The sequence below is a fragment of the Narcine bancroftii genome, chromosome 3 (genome assembly GCF_036971445.1).
Source record: "Narcine bancroftii isolate sNarBan1 chromosome 3, sNarBan1.hap1, whole genome shotgun sequence".
NCBI lineage: Eukaryota > Metazoa > Chordata > Chondrichthyes > Torpediniformes > Narcinidae > Narcine > Narcine bancroftii.
Window position 1 is genome coordinate 14,842,102 of NC_091471.1, and position 20,556 is coordinate 14,862,657.

At 39.3% G+C, this 20,556-nt stretch overlaps 1 protein-coding gene across 1 annotated transcript in view; it reads right to left on the reverse strand.

Annotated features, from left to right (window-relative positions):
- slc4a11 (solute carrier family 4 member 11) overlaps positions 1-20,556 on the reverse strand; it is a 146,645-nt gene that overhangs the window by 14,788 nt on the left and 111,301 nt on the right. The window contains exons 12-14 of the mRNA XM_069922730.1: positions 20,253-20,326; positions 19,281-19,482; positions 667-773 (exon numbers count right to left, since the gene is read on the reverse strand). Of these exons, the coding sequence (XP_069778831.1) occupies positions 667-773; positions 19,281-19,482; positions 20,253-20,326 (383 nt within the window). The remainder of the gene's footprint in view (positions 1-666; positions 774-19,280; positions 19,483-20,252; positions 20,327-20,556) is intronic.

Genomic DNA, 20,556 nt, shown 5'->3' on the forward strand with positions numbered 1-20,556 from the left:
GATCACAGTTGATCTTTCATTTCATTTCTATTGAGTTCAGTTTTGAATAAACTCAATGAGAGAACTTCAGAGCGACTTCCAAAGATTCAACCCCTCTGAACTAAGACTCAGTAAATAATCGCAACTGACAAAACGGAAGTTTTGGGTAATGAAAGCAGAGGCCGGGGGTGGGGGCAAGATCAGAGAAAAACCCGAACAAGTTTTAGAAAGTATTCCAAAAAAAAAGCAACACAAGACCATCAGAGCATTAGAGAGGACCACTGGGGTCTCCCTCCACGCCCTTTAACACCATCTATCAGGGTAGTTGTCTGAAGAGGACACACAAAAATCATTGAGGACTCCTACCACCCCCCCCCATGCAGCAACTTCCAGCTGCTCCTGTCGGAAATGAGATATAGGGGGCGCTCAAGAATTACCAAGATGAGAAACAGCTTCTTCCCTTGGGCAGTGAGATGGCTGAACAACTGATGAACTGCTTCTACAAACCCTCCAAGACCCTATTTATTTAACAATTATTTATATAAATTTCTGCATGTATTATTTGTCTGCAATCGTGTTATTGTGCTGGGTTGTATTTGTAAAATAGGATGATAATAAACTCAAAAGAAAGCCAACCTCTCAATAAATACTAGAACAAAGTTGGATGAAGGAAAAGAATGAACATACCTTTGATGTCTCTGAAGAGGAATGATCCCACAAATGAAAACACCAACACCGATATCGGCAAGGCACAATCAGATAGGGTTTCACGGACTCTGGCATGCAGGAAAGGGCTGCAAAGAAAATAAACCATTTTTAACACTGTATTGAATTAAAGTTTAAAAGGCGTCATTTCCTCTCAACAAAATAAATTCAAACCAATTGCAGGTCTCTGCAAATTAACTGGACATCATTAAATAAAAGCATTATAACAGACGAGAGTCTATTGTTAATGGAGGCAAAGAATAAACTGCTGTAAGAACTCAGCAGGTCAAGCAACACCTGCGGAGGCAATCTTCTGGGTTAAGGCCCTGCGCTGGGATAGGAAATGAGGAGGGAAGAGAACAGCATACAAAAAAAATGGAAGCACAACTCAGCAGGTCACGCAGCATCCAAGTAAAGCCATAGGCAGTTGACGTTTCGGGCCTAAGCCCTTCAGGTGTGACAAAAACCAGGTCATCTCCAGAATAAGAAGGTATGTGGTGATTGGGTGGGGGGCAAGAAGTGTGGGAGGGGTGAGGAGCACAGGTGATAGGTAGATACAGTAGAACAAAAGAGCTTAGAGGTCATGGGGAGGGGCAGAGGACTGAGAATGATGACCTCTGATTAGAACAGTGGCAGTTATTCATAGCTGTGATGGATCTTTGAAAGAACTAGTCACTTAATCTGGCAATGCATTCCAGGCAACCATCACTCTGTGTGTAAAAAAAAAAACCTACCTCTCATGTCTCCCCTAAACTTTCCTCCATTCACCTGACAATAGGTACTTGCTATTGTTGCTACTGGAGAAAGGATGTAATGTCCTGATTGCCAGAAGGATTATTGGGGTAGATAATCTGCTCTTCAAGCCTCTGCTGCCATTCATTGATCACAGCAGATCTTTCATCTCATTTCTATTGAGGTCAGTTTTGAATAAACTCAATGAGAGAACTTCAGAGCGACTTCCAAAGATTCAACCCCTCTGAACTAAGACTCAGTAAATAATCGCAACTGACAAGCCTCCCCTCAGAAGGCTTTATTGAACTCTTACTTGGAACGTACCACGGAATCCATTTCCACTACCCTTGCAATGCCAACCTGTGCGCAACTCACTACACCCATACATTTCTGCATTATGCTTGAAAGTTCTTTCTGCAATAGTCTTAAATCTGTCCTCAGGGTAACAAATCTCTCCAACAGTTTCTTCTCGATTATGGTCTTGACGTACAAGACAAATTTGCACTGATGGTGCTGAACCTGTTGAGTTTCTCCACCATCCGCAGTCTCTGGGTATCCAAACACCACATTCATGCCTTTGTGATGAGCTTTTGGGAAAGGTCCACAGTCTAAGTGAAAGGCTGAGACAGAGGGGAATCCCCTCAAACAGAAAGGGATGTGGCGACAAGGTGCCACAGTGGTGGCAATGTTGCTAAATAGATGACTGCAATAATGTAGAGAGAGAACTGCATGGATACGTCACAAAGGATTTTCTTTTTGTAAATAATGTATTATGAATGTAGTTTATTTTTGATCTTAAAAAAGTGGAAGAATGATCATTGAGCCAAACCCTTGCATTAAAACTGAAGAAATATAAAGGATTTCAGCTCAAAGAAGCCACCATTCTTCTCTGACTTTCTGTTAGCACCTTGGTCCAGATGTCTCATTTTCCCTTGCTCTCTCTCTCTCACCTTTTCCCTGTCTCCTTTCCCTAAGTTCTACATTCATCCCTAACGTCGAAGTACTCGAGATGGCAGAGGTCGACAGCATCGAGTCCACGCTGCTGAAGATCCAGCTGCGCTGGATGGGTCACGTCTCCAGAATGGAGGACCCTCGCCTTCCCAAGATCGTGTTCTAAGGTGAGCTCTCCACTGGCCAACGAGACAGAGGTGCACCAAAGAAGAGGTACAAGGACTGCTTAAAGAAATCTCTTGGTGCCTACCACATTGACCACCGCCAGTGGGCTGATAACGCCTCAAACCGTGCATCTTGGCGCCTCACAGTTTGGCGGGCAGCAACCTCCTTTGAAGAAGACCGCAGAGCCCACCTCACTGACAAAAGGCAAAGGAGGAAAAACCCAACACCCAACCCCAACCAACCAATTTTCCCCTGCAACGCGCTGCAACCGTGTCTGCCTGTCCCGCATCGGACTTGTCAGCCACAAACGAGCCTGCAGCTGACGTGGACTTTTACCCCCTCCATAAATCTTCGTCCGCGAAGCCAAGCCAAAGAAGACATTTACAGAGCCAACACCCCCCACCAATCAATTCTCACCTTTCCTCTCTCCTGCCCTCCTGTCCATATCCAATTAACACCTATCGTCCGTTTATCTGTACTCCTCTCCCTGCTCTTCCTTGTAATCCAGGTGCCTGCCTGCTTTTTACTCATACCTTGAAGGGCTCAGGCCCTAAATGTCGGTTATGGATGATGAGAGACCTGCTGAGTTCCTCCACCATTTGTTTTTTTCAACGATGATCACAGACTTTAGTATTTCAAACCATTCTTATTCTCCCACTGATGCTGCTTGACCCAGTGAGTTTCCCCCAGCAGATGGTGTTTGGTTTCAGATTCTGTGTGTTCATGAAATAATTGCCTCATTTTCATAACAAAAGGTTATAACTAACAGTTTACTCCCAAAAATCAGTTCTTGGCATTTATAATTTATATTTTAATGACCCGGAGGAGAGAGAAGAGTTCGGGTTATCAGGGTTTGCCGAGGAGAGGAAAATAGGAGGGAGAGCATGTTAGAGCAATGATATTGGAACTCAGCAGCAAGATAGAAAATGGGAACAAAGTTGGAAGACAGAGTTTAATGTGGAAAGTGCAAAAAGCATGCAAAAAGGAATAATGGAAAGGTAGGTGATGATCAAAACAGAGAGGAATGGGAAAAATGCAGGTCCAGATATTTCTGCAGAAGCTGCCTGGCCTACTGAGCATTCCCAATATTCTGTTTTTATGCCATTGAACACTCTCCAGTCAAAAGAAAAATAACTATTCGCAACACTCCTTTGAAGACATCTGCAAGAGGTGGTGCTTGAAGAAAGCAGCCTCTATCCTCAAGCACCCCCACTGCCCTCATCACAGTGCGACTACTACACGGTAAAAACATCATGAGATGGGACCGGAGAAGGAGTCACCCAGTACTAAGGAGTAACAGAATGCAGATGTGACCTTGTACACTCAAGATAAGCTTGGCACTAACAAGCTGATGTGCAGCAGACTAACAGAGAAGGGTTGCAACAGTTTATTCATTGGACAATGTAATGGTATGATAATTTACTAAGTACGTATCCTGAGGTATAAAAAAAAACACCACTTGCTGATAACGGCAGAATGCGCCTTCTCCAACTAACACTGTTAGTTGCAAGTGTTACAATCCGGTAATAAAGAACAAAGAACCTTGATTTCGACTCAGTCTGGTGTCTGACTCACTCATTCATGAACAAAGCAGACCTAACACTACCAGGAAAGCAGGTACAGGAGCCTGAAGACGAGCATCCAGTGGCGCAAGGGCAACTTCTTCCCCTCTAACATCAGATTTCTGAATAGACAATGAACCTTTATCCTATTTTCTTGCACCCTTAATTTTTGAAATGTGATTAAATGTAGACATATTAATTGAATATTAAGCATATGCTGCTTGATTAGACCCAATTAATATACAACACCTGGAGGAAACCCACACAGACAGAGGAAGAACGTACAAACTCCTTACAGATAGCGCTGGATTCAAATCCCGGTTGCTGGCGTTGTATCAGCATTGAGATAATAACTATGCTAAATTCTGATTCTATTCCAACTATTTTCCATCCTCCGGCTGATTTTCTACTGTTACGAGCCCAGAGGACCCATAAACCCAGCAGCAATAGATATTCTCCAAGACAAATGGCTACTTAAACAAAGGTTGCTTTTAATTATCTTTAAACATGAAAACATCAAACTTTAACTTATCTCTATTGACTTACTTCACCCCCCTTCTAATTCTAAGCACACGTGTGTGTAATTTCAGAAAAGTTCTTCGGTTCACAGTCCATTCTCACTTCTCATTCCTCCAAGTTCACTGGTTGCAAGCAATTCTTATACTGTGCACAGAATTTAACATGTATAAAGTTTACCAGGCTCTGATGCTTGAAAGGTAAATGGTTACCTCTCAAGAAGGTTCTTGTCAGTTTTCAGAGAGAGATTTGTTGTTCCGGGACATCCACAACTGATGTTCTTCCAACAGCCACTCCAGTGTCTTGCTGACGAAACTTACTCCTTCAGGGTTCTCCAGAATGATAACCTCTTTCCTTCAGGTCACCACAGAGTTCCTTTTTGTTTCTTTTATTCCAAATGAAACATTAGACAGCCAGTCCTCTCCCCTTGCATGAACCACAAGGGCTTTGACCAGGCCATCTTCCAAACGGGCTTGCCAACTTGTCCTTTTCCAGTCCCAGCTACTTCTGCTGGCTGTAACACTGTCAAGTGATCTCTGTATCTCTCTCGAGAGAGAAAAAGTCTGTTTGACTCTCTCTGCTTGCAAAACCAGATGATCCTCTTACAACACAGCAAGCTCTCCTCCAGACAGCAGCCACTCCAACATGCTCTTTCATTTGTTGCCTTTTGCAAACAGCAATCCATTAGTGAAGTCCCTTGAGCACTCTTCAAATCTCTTGCAAAATTTGTGTAGCCAATACATCTACCATGGGGCAGAGCTCCAGTATTTTAAATAAGATCTGTTTTAAAGTGTTTGAATGCGACCTACTCTAACAAACCTTTCCCAATTTATCTCCCAAAAACATCTCCCTCCCTCTATCTATCTATCTATCTATATATTCTGTAACACTACCCATGTTTTTGCAGTGCCATCTTTTCCTTGGGCCTCAATTTTGATGGAAAGTTTATTATGCAGCATTTTTGCAGTTTATAATCACTGTATCAACTCTATACAATGTAACCATAGACATCTGACTTGTTAGACAAAAACCACTGTGCTTTCAACACATTTATGCTGGCTTTTCCTAGTCAATCCACACACAACTGCATTGAAGGCTAAATAGTAATTTTGCCCTTGATCATTTCCAAATGTTTCTCCTCCAGAGATATAGGCTGATATCATATACACACACATGCTGAATAATTACTTTCCATCATTATCAGAAGTAGAAGAAAGGAGGAGCATCAAGTGTGAAAGGATTCATTTTAAAGGTCAAATTTGAAGGCAGAATATAAATGATAATGGGAGGATTCGGAGCAGTGTGGATGAGAGATCTTGGGGTCCCATGTCCACTGGACACTCAAAGCTATTGTACTGGTTCTTAGTGTTGTTAAGATATAAACACAATGCCAATGAAACTCAACTGGTCAAACACTGTATTTTATACAGCAAAGATACATGGCCAATATTTCGGGCTTGAGACCTTCTTCAAGATGGCTTGGTTATATACTCTGTTTGACCGGCTGAGTTTCTCCAGCATTATGTTTTTATTTCAACTACAGTGCCTACAGACATTTGTGTTTTAGTGTTGCTAAGATTTAAGGTATGTTGGCGTTCATTCACTATAGAATTGAGTTCAAGAGCAGTGAGGTAATGTTACAGCCGTGCAAGAGCTTAGTTAGGCCCTACTTGGAATATTGTATTCAGTTCCAGTCACCTCACTACAGGAAGGATGTGGAGTCACCCTTAACTAAGGGAAAAATTTCATTTTTATCCCAATTAATCTTGTACCCAGATATTTTGCCATATTCTTCCAATCTTGTATGTAATTGACACAACAAATTTATTTTTAAGGCTGTACAGAGCAAATTCACAAGGATGGTGCCTGGATTGGGAATCAGAATGTGAGTGCAGAGATTAAGGTAGAAGGGAACCAGGGTGCTAAGGTTAAGAAAGAGGAAATTAGAAAAAAGTAAAAAATAATATGCAGCCTAATAATAAAAAAAAAATTTAACACGATTCAGGCTTAGAGAACAGAAAAATTAATTGAGAGAACTAAACAAAGGTACTATGAATTAGGAGAAAGAGCTCAAAAAGTTCTAGCTTGGCAGGTGAAAAAAGAACAAATTTTAAAACAAATACCTTTAAGAAGATTACTTATTAACATTAAGAAATTAATGATTCATTTAAAGATTTTATTTTAATTTTAATCTATATAGATCTCAGTCCACGTGAGGAGAATGAAATTGAGATTTTTTTCACTCAAAAAAATTATCTAATTTGAATTATTGGGACCAAAGAGATTTGGATGCTCCCTTTATGGCAAGAGAAATTAGTGAAGTACAGTATTAAGTTCATTAGAGAGTGGTAAGGCACGGGGAGAGGATGGTTTTCTGCTGGAATTTTAAAAGAATTTTAAGGATCTTTTGGTATCCCCTTTTATGGAGGTGTTGAAATAAGCAGCAGAATCCCATTCTCTACCAGAATCTTTTTCAATGCAATTATTAGTTATACCCCCCAAAAAAAGAGATCAATTAAAACCTGCATCTTATAGACCTACATTATTATTGAATGCAGATTATAAAATTATTATGAAAATTTTAGTGAACAGATTAACTAAATATTTACCAAATTTAATTCCTGTCAATCAAAAAGTGTTTGTTAAAAAGTGACAATCTGATGATAAGGTTGCTAGACTGATTAGTTCAATTCATTTAGCTCAGAAAAGGGGTGACTTAACTGTGGCAGTAGCATTAGATACAGAGGAGCTTTTGATAGATTAGAATTTTTTGTATAAAGTATTGGAAAAGCTTGGTTGAGAGATACACACACACACATATACACATACATATAGACATATATACACACATATATATAGACATAAACACATAGACAAATACACACATAGACAAATACACACATAGACAAATACACACATAGACAAATACACATATATATAGAGACAAATACATAGAGACAAATACATAGAGACAAATACACATATATAGAGACAAATACACATATATAGAGACAAATACACATAGAGACAAATACACATAGACAAATACACATAGAGACAAATACACATATATAGAGACAAATACACATATATAGAGACAAATACACATATATAGAGACAAATACACATATATAGAGACAAATACACATATATAGAGACAAACATATATATATATAGACAAATACACATATAGACAAATACACATATAGACAAATACACATATAGACAAATACACATATAGACAAATACACATATAGACAAATACACATATAGACAAATACACATATAGACAAATACACATATAGACAAATACACATATAGACAAATACACATATAGACAAATACACATATAGACAAATACACATATAGACAAATACACATATAGACAAATACACATATAGACAAATACACATATAGACAAATACACATATAGACAAATACACATATAGACAAATACACATATAGACAAATACACATATAGACAAATACACATATAGACAAATACACATATAGACAAATACATATATAGACAAATACTCATAGATATAGACAAATACTCATAGATATAGACAAATACATATATATAGACAAATACACATAGATATAGACAAATACTCATAGATATAGACAAATACACATAGATATAGACAAATACACATATATATAGACAAATACTCATATATATATATATAGACAAATACACATATATATATAGACAAATACATATATATAGACAAATACATATATATAGACAAATACTCATATAGACAAATACATATATATAGACAAATACTCATATATAGACAAATACATATATATATATAGACAAATACATATATATATAGACAAATACATATATATATAGACAAATACATATATATATAGACAAATACATATATATATATAGACAAATACATATATATAGACAAATACATATATATATATAGACAAATACATATATATAGACAAATACTCAAATATAGACAAAACATATATATAGACAAATACATATATATAGACAAATACATATATATAGACAAATATTCATATATAGACAAATACACACACACAGAGATAAATAAAAACGGATCTGTGAGGGTGGCATCTAATGGAGAAATTTCTGCTCCTTATAAATTAACTAGATCAAGTGGACAAGGATGTCTATTATTACCAGCTTTGTTTATTTTAGCAATAGAGCTTTTCGCACAATTGATAAGACAAGATATTAAAATTAAAATATAAAGGTTAATCAAGAAGAATATAAAATAAATTTGTTTGCTGATGATGTTTTGCTTTATTTGACAGACCCTATAAATTTGTTGTGTCAATTAAATACAAGATTGGAAGAATATGGTTAAATATCTGGGTACAAGATTAATTGGGATAAAAATGAAAATTTTCCCTTAGTTAAGGGTGACTATACTCAACGTAAAAAGGCCACTTAATTTAGATGGACAGATACTGGAATTAAACATTTAGGTATTTGAGTTGATAATGATTTAAATAATTTATATAAATTGAATTATTTACCATTACCTAATAAAATTAAAGATTTCAATAGGTGGAATAATTTACCTATAACTTTAGTAGGTAGAGAGAGGATGAATATTTTCCCTAGAGTTCAATATTTTTCCAGTTAATTCTTATTTCAATTCTACAAAAAATCTTTAAAGTCTTGAATATAAGTGGAAAGGGAAAATGGTGAGGGTTTCTTTGGAAAAAATTGACTTGGATGTTTGAATTAGGAGGTTTACAACTTCCTCATTTAAAAAATTATTACAAGGCAGCTCGATTGAGATTTATTAATGTACTGTTTGGTGTAAATAGGATTCCTGCTTGGGCTAATATAGAACTTAGTAAAGTAGAAGAAATATATAGGGCTTTATTTACAAGTGGAATTCAAAATTTTTGCTGTAAAATAGAAATACACCAGTTTTGAAGCTTTTGATTGAATTATGGAATAAAATTGATCATGAAATAGGTGCTAAAGGTTTAATTTCACAAAAAATGTCTGTCAAAATAGACATTTCATTTTCTAAGCTTAATCAATTTCTGAGAGTTAGATGCAAATTGATGCTGAGAGAATAGAAGATTGTTTTGAAGCTGGGAGATTTATTTCTTTTGAATGAAGAATAATTTTAACTTGCCAAATTTAACTTCTCTTTTTATTATCAAGTTGAGGCTTTTTTGACTGATTAGATAGGTTCTAGTTTGACATTACATCCTCAGAGTGAATTGGAATTATTGATTCGTAATAGTCATGTGAATAAATTTTAAATGTATAATTTATTTCAAAAGGAAGCCCCTGAAATAGGGGTACATAAATTGAGATTAAGATAGGAAGTGGATTTAAATAGATGAGAAAGATTGGATGCAACTATGTCGAGATAATATGACAAAACTCATTAATGATAGGTATAGGTTAGTTCAATATAATTTTTTGCTCAGTTATACTTAACTCCTCAAAAATTGAACCAAATACTATCAGACTTGTATTTTAGATGTGATTAAGAAGTTGAATTATTTCTGCACTTTACTTGGGAGTGTCCTAAAGTTTTGGTTGGAAGTTGGACATTTTTTGGAACTAATAATGTGATCCAATGCTATTTTTATTGGGTAATATTAGGACTACAAGACCTGAATTAAATTAACTATGTATCAAATTGAATTTGTATGAATTGTTTTAGCCGTTTCTAGGAAGAGTATAGCTATTACTTGGAAATCAGATATGGATTTTGGGATGGAGTGATGGCATGCAGAACTTCATAGCTATAATCCACTTGAGAAGATTACTTACAATTTATGAAATAATGGATGCAGATGGGATGTTACCAATGATGGGAAAATCCAGAACCCGGGGCCATGGTTTGAGGATAATAGGCAAACCATTTAGGACCGAGATGAGGAGGAATTTCTATACCCAGAGGGTGGTGAATCTGTGGGATTCATTGCCACAGAGGGCAGTAGAGGCAGGTTCATTAAATATATTTAAGAGGGAATTAGGTCTATTTCTTCAGTATAAGGGTATTAAAGGTTACGGAGAGAAGGCGGGGACGGGGTACTGAACTTTAAGATCAGCCATGATCTCGTTGAATGGCGGAGCAGGCTCGAAGGGTCGAATGACCTACTCCTGCTCCTATGTTTCTATATCAGATATTTATGGCACCCATATTTGCAAAATGTGGGCATGAATGTTTAACAGACTCTCATGGTAACCTCAAGCATGATTACATAGTTAAAAACTATGTTAAATGGTTTACACTTTTGACATTCTCCAGTCTTTCTTTCTTCCTTCTACTTCTTTTTTAATTTTTTTTTTAGGGTCTGGGAGTGAGGGGGAAGATTTTGTATCCCACATCTGAAGCTTTTTATTGAAAGAAAAGTATTTATGGTTGTGGTTTAAAAATTGTTAAATAAAATATTCAATAAATAATAATGTACAGCAAAGATGACAAAAAGGACAGGTGGGTAAAAAGACAGGATAATTTGCTGTACAATAGAAATACAGCAAAAAAAAAACTCAGTTACAGATACTGGTCTAAGGGTGCTATACTCAAAAGCACAGAGCATTAGGAATAAAATACCCACAGATGAAAGATACGATATTGTGGCCATCACCGAGATATGGCTTAATGATGGAGCTGAATGTCCAAGGGTACACAGTGTATAAAGAAGATAGGTGGGTAGGTAGAGAGGGTGGCATGACCCTATAGCAGTGATACACAGGCCCCCAAACAGTAGCCAGGAAGTGGACTATAAGTTAGAGCTTGAAACAGAAAAACAGTGTCATAAGAAAAATGGAGAATTATGGGGAATTTTAATATGAAAGGGATTGAGAAGGTCAGGAAGGTACTAGATCTTAGGAGAGAGTTTGTAGAATGTCCATGGGATGGCTTTTTGGAGGAGTTTGTCGCTAATCCCACCAGGGGATCGGCAGTCTTGGATTGGCTAATGCGTAATGAACCGGAGGTGATTAGAGAATTAAAGGTTATGCAACCCTTTGGAACTACTGATCATAATATAAGAGTTCAATTTCAAATATGAAAAGGAAAAGCCGATATCAGGTGTGTCAATATTTCAGTGGAACAAAGAGAACTACAGTGGTATGAGAGAGGAACTGGCCCAAGTTGACTGGAAAAGTAAGCTAGATGGAGAGGTGGCAGAGCAGAACTGGATAATATTTCTAAAAGAAATTTTAAAAAAGTGCAGGATAGATATATTCTAAGAAAAAAGACAAGTATAACAGGAAAAATTGCACAAATGTAGGTAACAAGAGAGGTTATGGCTAAAATAAAAATAAAAAGGGCTTACAAGGAAGCAAAAATTAGTAGAAAAACAGGGCTGGGAAACTTAAACATTTACAGAGAAACAAAGAGAGTCATTAGGAAAGATGAATTATGAAAGGAAGTTGGCAAATAACATACAAAAGGATAGTAAAGAATTTAAAAAATATATAAAGAGTAAGTGAGATACCCGAGAAAATATAGGACTGAATGAAGATGATGCTGGAGAAATTATAATGGGTAATAGAGATGGCAGAGAAACTAAGTCTTCACTGAGGAAGACAACAGCAATATACCTGATAGTCAGAGGTCTCAAGGAATAGAACTTCATCCAGTCAAGAGTACTTGAGAGATAGTGCTTTAGACTAAAGAAAGGATGAGGTGCACCCACGGGTTCTGAAGGAGGTGGCTTTGGAGATTGTGAAGGGATTGGTTTTGCAGAAATCAATAGACTCTGGCATAGCTCTGGGGGATTGGAAGGTTGCAAATGTAATTCCACTGTTTAAGGAAGGAGTGAGGCAGAAAAAAGGAAAATAAAGGCCTATTCGTCTGAAATCGGTAGTTGGAAAGTTATTGGAGTCAATCCTCAAGGACAAGGTTATGAAATGTATGACATGATAGGTCCAAGCCAGGATGGTTTCATGAAGGGAAGATCATGCCTGACTAACCAATTGGAATTTGAGGAAATCTCAAGTAGGATGGACAAGGGAGAGGCTATAGATGTTGTGTATTTGGATTTTCAAAAGGCCTTCGATAAGGTGCTGCACAAGAGGCTGCTTAATAAGACGAGAGCGCATAGAATTACAGGAAAGATTCGATTGGGTGGGGCATTGGCTGATAGACAGCAAAGAGTGGGAATAAAGGGATCCTGTTCTGGTTGGTTGCCAGTTACTAGTGGTGTTTCGTAGGGGTCAGTGTTGGGGCTGTTTCTTTTTACAATGTATATTGATGATTTAGATAATGGACTGAATGGGTTTGTGGCCAAGTTTGCAGATGACAAGATAGGTGGCGGAGTAGGAAGTGTTGAAGAAACTGAAAGGATGCAGAGTGACTTGGACAGTTTAGGAAAGTGGGCAAAGAAATGGCAGATGAGATTCAATGTTGATAAATATACAGTTGTACATTTTGAGAGAGGAAGTAAACAGGCAAATTATTATTTGGATGGGGAGAAATTAAAAATTTGGACATGCAAAGGGACTTTGAGGTCCTCATGCAGGCTAACCACCAGGTTGGATTGGCAGTAAAGAAAGCAAATGCTATGTTGGCATTTATTTCAAGAGGATTAGTGTCCAAGAGTAAAGAGGAGTTGATGAGGCTCTATGGGGCACTGGTGAGACCTCATTTGGAGGACTGTGCAGTTTTAAGGCCCTCATCTTAGAGGGGAATGTAATGAGAGAGTACAGAGAAGAGGTACCAGGATGATTCCTGGAATGCAAGGCTTTTGCACTATATTTATTGGTGTAGAGAAGAATGAAAGGGGATCTCAGAAACATTTCAAATGCCGAAGTCCCAGAGGATGGTGATAACAGTTTCAATACAAGTCGTTAAAAGGAAGTATGCAAGTATTTTGGCAGTTTTGGAAAATTGTATGCCATACTGCTGATTAAGAAATACAAGAGATAGAAGAAAACTTGAAGGGATCCACCCAAACATTAACATTCTTTATCTCCCACTGACGAGTTTCTCCAGCAAACCATTTTTTTTTGTTTGAAGAATCAAGACCACCATTCAACCAGTTGCCAGGAACTTTCTGGAGTGACAAATTTTCAACTGATGACATAAATCTAGCAAACATTTATCATACCAATTTTTTTTAATTATTATTTTTATTTGCATATGCAGCACGGTAACAGCCCATGAGACTGTGCTGCCCTATTACACACCTCGGTACGTTTTGAAAGATGGGAGGAAACCAGTGCCCCCGGGGGAACAATCCATGCAGACAAGGCGAGAACATACAAGCTCCTTACAGACAGCACGTTATTCAAACCCTGGTCGCTGGCGCTATCACGGCGTTGTGCTGACCGTGCTGCCCATTATCTGACTGTATTCATGCTAGGAAAATGGATTGCAGAAGGTCTTTGGGGGAAAAAGTCCGTCAAGAGGTCACAAGACATCGAACTGATGGAAAATTTGCAACTTGGTTGGGAATTCGTCAGCCAGAGGATGTAGAATACAGCGCCCTGTATAATTTTTGAGAGAAAGAGGACTCCCAACCCCCACCCCTTTTTTGCCCGTGCGCCACAGTTTTAAATTTGTAATCAAACAATTCACGTGATTAAAATCCACATTCCAGATTTCATTAAACGGTATGTGTGCACATTTTAGTTTGACCATGTAGAATTACAGCACATTTTTCTCTCTCGATCATCATAAAATTCTATTAAAGTTTAATACTTTGATGCATATCCCTTGCATGCATTGACTGCTTGAAGTCTGCGATCCATAGACATCAAGGGCTGAGCATCTTCTCTGGTGATGCTCTTCCAGGTTTCTACTGCAGCTATCATGCTTGAAATGCTGGTTTTGGAGGAGGGGAGGGGGGACTTGTCCCCTTAAATTTCCAATTCTGCATATAGAAGGCATGCTCAATTGTAGTTAGACTTGGCCGTTCAAGAATTTTCCAGTTTTTAAGCTTCGAGCTTTGAAAAGCTCCTTTGATGCTTTAGCAGTGGATTTGTGTTTCTGTGGTTTGCAACGTATCCCCTGTATTTCTGTTCATGAAGTCTTCTGTGGACAGTAGTCACTAAAATATCCATACCTGCCTCCTGAAGAGTGATTCTGATCAGTTGGACTTGCTTTTGGGCATTTTTCTTCATTATGATGAGAATTCTCCTGGAGGTCTTACTTTACTGACCTTAACGATTACCGAACTCTTTCTTAGTGATGTTCCAAGATGTTGACTTTGGTAATTTTCAGGTTTGGGTGATGCCTTGTACCGTCTTATTCTTGCTTGTCAGCCTCATAATGCATTTTTAACTTCATTGACACAATTCTGGTCCTAGTGTGGAAAAATGGCAACAGGCTCCAAAGGTGATCTAAAGCTTAGAAGCAAGCCAAGCTCTCTTATTCCTGCATCGATGAAGCAACTAAACTTACCCGAGTACTCACAAACACCTTTGAAGCCAAATATCCCAAACCATTACAGTCCCCTGAAATGGGGAAGCCATTTACAAAAAGTGTTGTAGTTGCTATATGGGTCAAACCAAAACCTTGAATAAAATCTGAAATGTGCACTTTAAAACAAATAGGGGGGGGGGGGGGAGTGAAGTGTCCTTTTCCCACAAATATCTTGGACGGCATTGTATAAGATTCACGATTAGTGGCATCTGTCAAGGATCACTAAATTTAATAATAACTCACATCATGAGATTTGCTAAATGATACAGTTATGGGTTATATTATATAAAATTATATTTTTAAAAGAGATTGTGGGTGTTTAGAGTTGGTCACTTCACAAACAGATATTTACACTCCATGTCTCATTTAAATTGCAAGCCAGACTTTCAGGCTCCGGTTGGCTTTGCAAAAGACAATGGAACTGCTTTAGAAAGAATTTCAAATGCAGGTGCAAATGGAAAAGTCCAGGCTCAAGTGCTGATATTTTTTTGACAAGCAGAGAGAGGAAAGAACAAACAGGATTCCTCTCTTAGAGAGAGAAGTCAGTTCTGCAATTGAGGCTGCAACATGGCAAGCAACCTTGTTGAAGAACCCCATTTTGAAGATGGGTTGAGTGTCCTGAGTTCAGCCTGTTCAAAACCCTTGTAGTCCTGACAAGAGGAAATGGCTGACTAGAGTATTTCTCCTGAAATAAGGGAAACAAGAGGAAGTCTGGTGACCTGGAAGAAGAGGTTATCATTTGTAAAACCCATGATAGGGCAAGTTTCTTTAGCAAGACACTGAAGTGAGTGATCAAAGGAAATCAGTTTGAGTGTGTCCAACAAATCTCTCTCTGAAAGCAACTAGAACCTTCCTGAATGGTAACCTTTCAAGCACAAAAGCTTGGTGAAAAATCATAAATGTTAAATTCTATGCACAGTATAATAATTGACTGATACCAGTGAACTTGGAGAAGTGAGATTGGACTGTGAATCAAAGAACTTTTCTAAACTTATACACACATTACATACACATGCACTTAGAATTAGAAGTGGGTTAAGTTAATAGTAATAAGTTAAAGTTTGATCCTGTTTTTATGTTTAAAGAAAATTAAAAATAACACTTGTTTCATTAAACATTTGTCTTGGTGAATTTCTATTGCTGCTGGATTTTGGAGTCCTCTGGGCTCATAACAACACGAAACAAGGATGTCAGGAACATGCACTAAAATCTGAGATTACAGAGAGGTAGATGCGTTAAGTAAACAGGTAACACAATCATAAATGGATTTCACAAAAGCCAAAATGTAAATAGTCAAAATAGTGAACAATAGAATTGTAATTGATCCAACATTCACCTCCAGTCCATACCCTCCCACCAACTTTTATCCCACTCACAAGTTAGGTTCCATCCATTTCTTCCCTTAATTTCCACCCCTTATCCCCCTTTTGATTACATCTGATTCAATCTTTCATCTATTGTCCGACAGCCCCAACGGACAGTCCTCTTCGCCACCCCGCCACTTCCCCAGTCCCAACAGACGGGCCGTCCCGCACCCCCCCTTGCCAGCTCCAATGGATGGGCCGTCCTATCCCCCTTCGCCAGCCCCAACAGATCCCCACAGTAGTAGCCTTGGTTCACACTCATCCCCCTTCACCAGCTCTGGTCACCATCCTCCTTCTCCTTGATCTTTTACTTCTTTGCTGGCACCTGTCAATCAACTCCTGCTATCTCCCAACTCCATACCTATCTGTCCATTAACCCTTAAAGACCCATCTCCCCTCATGCTAGCAACACACCCCCCGCTCACCATGATCAGTTCTGAAGAATTCCTGTCGGTACATTGACAATTTTTTCCCCCTCCCCCTGTTGAAGTCCTCCAGCAGATTGCCCACACACATCCACATATTAAAATATCCCTAGTAAGAATGGTAACTTGGTGGGTGACAGTCTATATACCTGGTAGTCTAGACTACACATTTCATGTTAATAATAAAGCTTCAGAAAGCCCATTGAAAACCATAGTTGCTGGAGAGAAGTTCCAGTCCAAACGAAGGGTCTTGAACACAAAATGTCAGTCTCATTTGTCCTTTCAAAGATGATGCCAATCCTGCTAAATGTTCTTAACATTTTTTGTTCTTATTTCTGGGCTTCTCAACTCAGTAAGGAGATACTACGATATCTGAACAGCAAGAGTTAAAATTCTTGGGTTGAAGATTCCATTGAAGTTTTCCAAAATGCAAAGCAGAGAAGGCGAGAGACCAAATGCTGGTAAATGGGATTAGCAGAGATGGGTACATTAGTTGACATGCAGATCATGAATGAAGGGGACTGCTTCTGTGTTGTATGGCTATTACAGGAACTATCGGGCAAATCGGATCCACTTCTGCTGGTGAGAAGTGTTAGTCGAATCAGAGCCAGTTTTTCTTTAAAAAAAATTATTCACAGCCCGGTAGAAGCTGATGATGGCCATTTATATTCATGCCGCACCCCCACCCCCCCAATTACACTCAAATTAACCCAGTACATTTTGAATGGTAGGAGGAAAATCGGAGCACCCAGAGGAAATTCACACAGACGTGGGCGAACGTGCGAACTCCTTACAGACAACACCAGATTCAAACCTGGGTCGCTGGCACTGTAATAGCATGCGTTAACCACTACACTAACCTCACCGCCCAAGGTCTCTTCTATCCAGGAAAAATGCTAGGGAGCAAATCTACAACCAGGGATGGTAGAAGTTAGGAATTCTACACAAGGAGTAGTTAGGATATGAGTTTGAGATGGGTGAATTTTAGCTAAATAACGATATTTAGGGAAGTGGGGCGTGGGGGTGGGTGAAGCACGTTTACCAGGTGAAAGTTGAATACAGGTGGGATGGGGAAGGAGCTAAAAAAAAAAAGGTCATTGAGGAAGGGGCCGAGGGCTGGGAAAGGCTCACTCTGATAGCAGGAAAGGGGTGGTGGGGCTGCAGGAAGGAAGAGCGAGGCTACAGGCTGGTTGTGAAGGTTTGGGGGATGGTTGCGTGGGGTGGGGGTGGGGGGAGGAGGAACGGGGCCAGAGAAAAGAGGGAAAACAGCTGGAGAGGGAACAGAAGAGGTTACCAACAATTGGAGAAGACGATACTGATGCTGTCTGGTTGGAGACTGCCGAGACATCATACAAATGCTGTTCCTCCAATTTATGTGTGGCCTCACACCATTAGGTCACATATCAGCAAGGATCTAGATGCCTGAGGAGGCTCAAGGGACTAATTATCCAGCTCCTGCTGCACATCATCCTGAAGCTATTTGTGGTGCCACTGACCAACTTCAACCAGGGAGCCAGACAACAATTCCTAAGAAAATCTCAAATACTCTGGTCACATTCAAAAACAGTAGTCTTTTTAAAAAATAAAGTTGCGTAACAGATTTTTTTAAACAAAGGATCATTCAATTCCACAAATGGCAATGGTCAAGAACATTGGAAAGGTTCGGTGAAAAGGTTCGATTTGCACGCAATCCACCTAATCAACCCGTACACAGTAGCAGCACAGAAACCACTGTACAGAATGGGCAACAAAAAAAAAAGGATCTGCACCTCACGCCTGCCTTTTGTCATCCATACCCAGGGTAGTAACCATGGCAACAGACAACACTGGTGGAAGAGCCAAAGGGTCATTGTTCACCATTGTCATTTGGCTGTGCATGTTCAGAGGCTTCCACGACGCATGCGCTATCGTCTTGGGTTGTGGTTGGTTCAGTCGTTAACCCGTGTTGACTGGCAATGGCGGGATAGTCGGTGGGTGAGTAGGGCTCTGATATTTTCTGTTGACCATTACTGTTACCGAAGAGATTGACTGTTACCTGGACATTAGCAAGGACGTTATCATTACCAAGTTCAAAGGAGCTACCACATTATCGCGTTATGAGTCCTTTTGTGTTCACTAATAAACAATTTAAAATTTATCTGGACTTTGTCATGAATTTATTCAAACTCATCACACTGAAGGGCCCACTTAGCATCTAAGTGGTTTTTTTTTACAAATAATAGTCGCTTCAACCAAGTTAGCTCAGTTTTCTGGGCCAGGCGAGCATCTGCACTCAGTTGAGGAGACAACTGAGTGGCGCCACATTAAGGGATCATACCAGGGAATACCCTATGATTTACCAGACAGGAGAGACTGCGGATTTTGGAATCAGACAACATTTGCTAACTTTTCTGGTTGAGACCCTGCATCGAGACAATTCCTTTCTGGCGCCCCTCAATTTGCGGAGTTCCACCAGCAGTTTTTCTTTTTGGAATTTACCTTTTTTTGAACTGGTACAAGGTATGCCCCAGCCACAGGGTGCCAAGCATCAGGAGAAGGCTCAGGACTGCACTGTCCCGGCCACAGGGACGAAGCCCAGTGGCTGCATCTGTAGTGTTGAGCGAATGGCTGGTATTAAACTGGGAACCAAACTCCTCATCCCCACCGTGGATTTTAGAGCAGAAGTAATAATCCTGAAAAACTAAAAAAGGGAAATTAACATCACAAGGTTTTCTCCCAAGATTCAGCACCCAGCACCGCACGCACGGACAATAAAAAACCTCCTCATGAAAAGATTTCACTCTGAAAAATACTTCCTTTGATATTAAAGGAAGTGTTTTCAATGTGAAATACAGTGTAAACTCTTTTTGGGAACGATTTTTTTTGTCAGTGATACCAAGCTTGGGATTTAATTGCAGGTGAAACGTGTGTGAAAGTAAAGCCTTCGGAAAATAAGAAGCAGGAGTTTGGATGTCTCAGGAGGAGCACGTCAGCCTGGATTCTAATCGTGCTAGATGGCAGATTGGACCCAAGCAGGAGGACTCAGTCAATATGAATAAAGGGGACAGGATATGGTTTCAAAACTGCCCTTGTGGACAATGAGGTTTTTGCACAGAGGGTTGAGATGCCAATTAGAACATCGTTTTCAGGAGGAGAGAATATTTTATTCTTGGAAGTTAATTGCAAAGGACAAATTAAAGCGTGCTGAGCTACAGAAGGGTGATAACGAGACGCCAGCTGTACTGTGGTTAGGGAGCGGTCAGGGGAATTAAACTGCTTGCCTCCAGGAAGTTCCAGTTTAGTCTCACAGGCAGCACAAAGGTACTCAGCATTAAAAAAGGTGGAGTCCTACTTTTACACAACTTATTCCTGTAGTAGCCAAATGCTGGAGAACAAAGAGGACAAGACAAACTGAAGGGTGGGTGGGGTGGGGGGGGGGGGGGGGGGAGGACCTCAGCAAGCCAGACTCACTTTTGTCCAAGCCTTTACAAGCATCCACCACAAATGCAATGGATATGAAGACGGCCAGGATCTCATCCGTTGATCTGCAGAGGGGACGGTGGGCAGATAATTAATTAATTATTGAGAGACTTGAAGCAGCCATGCACACACTCAGCATTCTCCAAGAGAAAGATCAATGGATATTTTTTTTTTTTAAAATACAGTCCTTAAAATAGCAACAATGCGATGGTTCTTCAGTTGGCAGACTATGGAGTATGCCAGTTCGTAGGCCTACAGACCAGTGAAAAGGGAGGAAGGCACAGACGGGAACACT